The sequence below is a fragment of the Lynx canadensis genome, chromosome B3, assembly GCF_007474595.2.
Source record: "Lynx canadensis isolate LIC74 chromosome B3, mLynCan4.pri.v2, whole genome shotgun sequence".
NCBI lineage: Eukaryota > Metazoa > Chordata > Mammalia > Carnivora > Felidae > Lynx > Lynx canadensis.
The window spans coordinates 70,603,686-70,610,435 of NC_044308.2; the positions used below are offsets into that span (position 1 = coordinate 70,603,686).

Below are 6,750 nucleotides of genomic sequence, written 5' to 3' on the forward strand. Positions count from 1 at the left end.
TAAGGGACTGAATCCATCATGTTCACATTCCTTCTCCTATTCTTTCCATGATTTAGTAGTATTCTTCTTAAGTTTCACTTAAAATTTGAGAAAAATAAGTATGGGATATATTTTGTAATCACTAATATATATTCTTACTGTTACTACTTTGAAATATTCACTCTGAATTAGTATTAATGAACAAACTCACTATTCAAATACCCTGCAGTCTTTTTCAGCTGATGGTAGGTTTATTACCAGTGGTATGATAGTCTGTATATTTAGGTGCTAGAACATTTCTCCCAGAAGGTATAAGAGTACTCCTATAATTTGAACTATGAACTTGGTGATATTTATTGATGTGCTGTTTGTTTCAAAGCCAAAGTAGCAAAACTCAGTACTATAATTGACACTGTAGTATTTTAGGTATTTAAAATTTAGCAAAATGTTAATTATTATAAAAACATGATTTATAATTGTCAGTGGCTTCTTTGTGATTGTGGGATATTTGCAGCTATTTATAGGGGCCAAGTTAATAGGTGAAATATTGATAAAATATACTGATAAAAGTAGAGGAGACTTTTTGTTTTTGAAATTTATTGTCAAATTGGTTTCCATACAACACCCAGTGTTCATCCCAAAAGGTGCCCTCGGAGTCTTAATATAGCCTGTCATGTCAAAGCATATTCTGTTTTTAACTCAAAGAATGCTACCCCAATCAAGTCAGATGTGTTAACAAATCTGCTTTAAAACGGAGGTGATTTCAAAATGCTACAGGATGCTTTTTTAAACAATGCCTATATAAGGAGGAAAAAACTACTTAGGAATTTCAATATATGTTATTGATTGTTTCAGGGAAGATGAGATGAGCCACAGAATATTGAAACTGGTATAATATGAGATTCTGCACTTCATTTACAACTTCAGATAACTAGAGATAGGTTCTATAATAGTGAAAGACTAATTGTGATAGAAACACAACAATAAAATCACCTATGTGCATTACAAAGGACAATAATTAAGGATTTGTGTTACTACCTCACAATTGTCTAAAAGACTTGCTTAGAACCCACATGTCGGTTCCGTAGCTTTTTCATGGCTTCCTTTACATCTTTATTCCTCAATGTGTAAACCATGGGGTTAAGGACAGGAGTGAAGACAGTAAAAAACACAGAAATAAATTTATCAATTGGGAAGCTTTCAAAAGGCCAAATATAAATGAAGATTAATGGGCCAAAGAACAAAACCACAACAGTGATGTGGGCAGACAGGGTGGAAAGTGCCTTGGATGTCCCACCAGAGGCTTGCTGATGGACAGTAGCAAGGATGATAGTATAAGAAATGAGCAAAAGGAGGAAGCAGATAAGAGAGAGCAGGCCACTGTTGGTTAGCACGAGGATCTCTAAAACATATGTTTCTAAGCAGGCAAGCTTGATCACAAGGGGAAGATCACAAAAGAAATTGTCTACCTTATTGGGTCCACAGAAAGGAAGATTGACTGTGAATGCCAGGTGGCTGGCTGAATGCACAATACCAATGGTCCAGGAGACTCCCACCAGAATAGTGCACACCCTTCGGCTCATGACGGTAATGTAGTGCAGAGGTTTGCAAATAGCAATATATCTATCATAGGCCATGGCAACAAGAAGCACCATCTCACTACCCCCAAAAACATGCAAGAAAAAGATTTGTGACATGCATCCCTGGAAGGTGATGGTCTTGTGTTCATTGAGGAAATCTGCAATCATCTTGGGAGTGGCAAATGTAGCCTGACACACATCAATAAAGGAGAGATTGCTAAGAAGAAAATACATTGGGGAATGTAAGCGAGAGTCTGTAATTACTGTGAGGATGATAAGGATGTTTCCCAAAACCGCAGCTCCATAAAACACAGAGAAGAAAAAGAAGAGGAAGAGTTGAATATCTTGAGAGCTAGACAGGCCCAACAAAATGAATTCAGTAACCACTGATTTATTGCTCCATCCATTAACTGACTCTGGGCTGCTGAAGTTATCTATAGGAAAGAAAAATAATTAAAAATGGATAATAATAAGCCCTTTACCATATTGCAAGTAGATGTTTCAATTCTAATAATTATAAAAATAATACGGTGAGGCTATAGGAAAATAATTATTCACATTACTGTTAGGAATTGATATTTTCCCTGTGATTATTTACATAATTATAAGAATTGTACTTTACTTTTTGCATTTATGGGTTGTCACGAGAGGGAAAGAGAGAGGGAGAGAAGGAGAAAAAGAAAATATTTATGTAACATGAAGTCAGTATGGAGGACGGAAGGTGTTGAGTATTTGCCTCTGGATTCTGACGTGTTTTTGAGGAAGAGTTCAAGGTCCCTATAATACTTTTAAAGATACATATGCTATACTTACACATTCAGATTTTGAATAGCAGAAAGTGAGCCTGATGCCTTTTATACAGAATCTTGAAGGGAGAGAAAATTTAGGCCAAATGTAAAGAGATGGAAATCAGCCCAGTTAATTTGGTAAATGATATCAGAGAAATGGAGTGAGATGTGGCCATGTATTTGAAATATCTGCGGTTAAAACGAGAGTTAGAGAAATTGTGACAAACTAAATTAGTGTGAGCAACAGATTGCATTCACTTTTCTATATTAAAACAATTAAGTTTTATAGCAGTTAATTATACTATTAAGCAGTGAAAACGTATCTTCCCAGAACCTGAGAAGCACACATTTTTTAAATGAAAAATTATTCTTTTAGAAAGATGGGAAATGGATACAAGCAAGCATCACAGAAGGAGTACAACAAATAGCCGATGGCCATTTTAAGAGATGTGCAATCTCACTGGGAACTAAAGAAATAAGATTTCAATTAAAAAATATATCCATCAGTAGAAGAATTGACAAAGATGATATGCATACATACACATATACACACAGTGAATATTATTTAGCCATAAGAAGTACAAGATGTGGACATTTGCAACAACATGGATGTATCTAAAAGGTATAATTCTAAGTAAAATAAGTCAATAAGATTTGAAAGGTGAATGCCATATGATTTCACTTATATGTAGAACTGAAAAAAGAAACATAAACGAATGTATAAGGAAGGTATACATATATATATTAAACACACACACACCTAATGGAATATCACTCAGCCATAAAATAGGATGACGTCTTGCCATTTGTGGCAACGTGCATGGACCCAGAGGGTATTATGCTACGTGAAATAAGTCCAACTGAGAAAAACAAAACAAATGAATAAACAAGCAAAAAAAATAGTCTTTTAATATCACAATTACACTATTTACTTTTTTCAGTGATTTCCCTTTTATAACAATTGAATGTAATACTATTTAGTCTGCTCATCAAAGATGAGACTGAATGTAATTTTAATTAGCATGTTTCTCTCATGAACTTATCACAATAACAAAAGTATTTTCCAAAGCCTACTGAATATCATAATTGGTGTAATTAATTCATCCAACAAATATTCTAGATTACTGCTCTATAACATACACTTTATAGATTCTGGAGACAAAGCAATGAAAGAAAAAGAAAACAGAAGTGTTTGACCTGCATGTAGCCTACATTCTAAAGGTGGTGGCTGGGCTGGCAGAGGTGATTAAAAATAAATAAAATATATATTTATGTCAGTTTGTGACTAGGTTTATGGGAAAAAATCAGAGCAAAGGCATATGGACTGACCAGGTGATCAGACAAAGCCATCACTAGAAGGGTTACATTTTCTCCCATACCGGGAAATTAAGAGCAAGCCTTGACACAAAGGGCATAATAGCAAGCTTGGGCAATAACTTATTCATGTGAAAAAAGCTTTCTCTTGGGAAACATACTATAATTTTAGCAGATCTGTTAGAAATTAAATGAATGAGAATTTGACTTTTACCTTATTATGGAATTAACAAATGTATAATTATCTTTTCTGAATAGTATTCTACCTCATAGGCTTAAATATGTCCACAGTTTTCAGGAACTATAAATTCAGTCTTTACAATAAGGACCTGTATTTAAAACTCTCCTTTTTATTTTCTAGAATGAAATATGGACATAATAAAAATTTATTTCCAAGTTTTCATTTCCATACATACACACCTATAAACAGATTTGAATGGCAATTTATTTTCATTCGAATGTGCCAATTTTTTCATTCAAAATTAAAATGAAATAATTTGTGATTTCCAGAAGGAATCCTTTGAAATGAAGCTTATGGTCAGATCTCAGAATCTGGGAAGAGTTCCCTGTGTATCTATATTAACACTCGGTGACAACTAGTTGAGATGATTTATTTATTCATGACATGACTTTCACGTATTGAGGCCATTTAAAAATATAAAAATTACTAATTACTTTTTTAATAATACCTCATAGAATCTTATGCCTTTTGAAACCTCTTTTTGTATTATAGCTCTGTGTGTACAAGGCCTGAAGACAGTTTGCCAAGTGATAAATCTATTAACCAAAGTTTTCTGATCTTAAACCATTCCTCTTTGTCTACAGTTAGTTTTATTGAAGTGACTTCATTTAGTTCTAGAATTACAGGCAGAATTTCTCTAAAACCATTCTAAAATGATTTTTTTTCCATATTGAGATAATCATATTCTTATTCACACTTGTGTAGTCAGTCAGTCTTCATAGAAGGGCAGATAGTGAAAATTTCCACAGTATGCCATAATATACATAGCACAAGTTTGAGATCAGAAAATCTGAGTTCAATTCCTGGCTTCACTACTAACTCTTTTTATTAGTGTTTATCCATTTGTTCCAGCTTATTGAGCACCTACTATGATTATATGCCAAGCACTCTGTAGGCCTGCAGATATAATGATAATCAAAACAGAGAGGATACTTATCTTCATGTAATCACTGCAATTCTCTGAACTTTGTGTTTGTTACAGCATACATTTGAAAGAGGTGTGCAAACTATGAAGTGATAAATATTAGTTGAGTGAGCATACTATTGTGTTTAAAAATCAGATAATAAAATTTTACCTCTACTCAGGTAAAGTCAATCTGAATGTGAAAATATCTGCTTCTGAGCAGATTAACAATCTACGAGATTTTAAAAAATGAAAAATAAGATTAAAATAAAATATTAGAATGAAATAATTTTTCATTAATAAATTTATATAATTTATTATAACAATGAAATGAAAGTTTGACAAAAAGGAGATACTTAAAAAGAGCCAGGTAGTGTTCTTTACAGATGTCTGTATTCATTTGCAGTTACTTCTACTCTTTAGAGTTCTTTTTTTTTCTTAATTTTTTTTATGTTTATTTTTGAGACAGAGAGAGAGACAGAGAGAGAGACAGAGTGCGAGTGGGGGAAGGGCAGAGAGAGAGGGAGACACAGAATCTGAAGCAGGCTCCAGGCTCCTGGCTGTCAGCCCAGAACCTGATGCAGGGCTCAAACTCAGGAACTGCGAGATCATGACCTGAGCCGATGTCAGACGCTTAGCCAACTGAGCCACCCAGACACCGCTAGCCTTTAGAGTTATTAAGCTCTAACCTATAAGTGAAAATAGGGTAAACCAAGCTAGCTATCCTTGTGAAAAAGAGAAAGGAACTTTTTAATGTTTCATTATGATATTTATTTCATATTTAGAATACAGAGTTAAATAGTGCCCTGTCTTGGACATCAGGCTATCCTAGAAATAATCTTTCTTGGTTCCTGACTTTGGAAACTAACCAATTGGAAATTTCTACCTAAGATGAAAATACACTGAAAGCAAAACCAGACTTCCATTTAAAAAGAAATGTGAAATTTATATGTGGTAATTTTTGGACTCAGAAATTTATTTTTCTGAGCCAGAAGTTTAAAAGTATTCCAGTTAAACAGAAAAACGGAAGTTTACAAACAGGAGGTCAAATTGTTGAAGTTTCTTTGGGTGAAGCTCTAGGTTTTTTGGCTCAGATTCATAAACACAATAATTTTTTTTTGTGATGGTTCTAGAGAGAAAAGAATCAATGAAAAGAGTCAATGGAAGACATGGAAGAGAAAGAAGATAGCCTCACAGTAAAGAACCATATTTATATAAGGAAATTTGCTTCTTGTCCCTGTGTATATAAATTGGAGAAAGGCTTTTGGATATTAAGGACTCAATTTAGTTGCCTTACACTGATACATGACTAATAATTACATAAATATGTATGATACAAGAGACTGCAAAAGAATAGAATTTGGAAAAGGTCCTTAATAAGAAAGAAAGATCAAATTATAGTATTCTATATTGGTAAAACACTGGAAAGAAAGAACTTCTGCTAATCATAACAGCCAGCATTTTCTTAGTCAACTTCAGACAAAGCACTGTGCTAAACACTTCATCCATTATCTCATTTATTCTTACAACAATGGCACAAAAGAAGTACTATTATAATCCTAACTATACAGCTAAATCTTAGCAGTACAATTAGTGTCATCAGGGCATAGTGCTAGTCAGTAGGAATTCTGTACCCAAAAAACACATATTTAACCACTACATATATTACTATATTACTAATATATTACTTACTTAATTATATATATTACCTGATAACTAAGAATCTATCAGGGGAAGTCTACCTGGTTATTAAAATGACAGTTTTGTGCCCCATTCTATTCTCTATCATTATCTCTGTACTTTGAAAATTATATACCAGTATGCTTACTTCTTCCTGGGTGTCTCAATCTGTCACCTGTGTTAGCAGTGACAATAACCAGACATAGTCTGATACTTTGTTTCAGATTTTAGAATCTCATCAACAAGCTCCAAATTCTCATGCTC

The 6,750-nt window shown here is 33.5% G+C and overlaps 1 protein-coding gene across 1 annotated transcript; it reads right to left on the reverse strand.

Moving 5' to 3' along the window:
- Positions 1–1,028: 1,028 nt before the first annotated feature.
- LOC115517178 (olfactory receptor 4K1-like) lies at positions 1,029–6,315 on the reverse strand. Its single transcript, XM_030320296.1, has 2 exons — positions 6,305–6,315; positions 1,029–1,956 (listed from the first exon to the last, which is right to left on the reverse strand). The coding sequence occupies exons 1-2, from the start codon at positions 6,313–6,315 to the stop codon at positions 1,029–1,031; spliced, it is 939 nt and encodes a 312-aa protein (XP_030176156.1).
- Between the last annotated feature and the right edge of the window lie 435 nt (positions 6,316–6,750).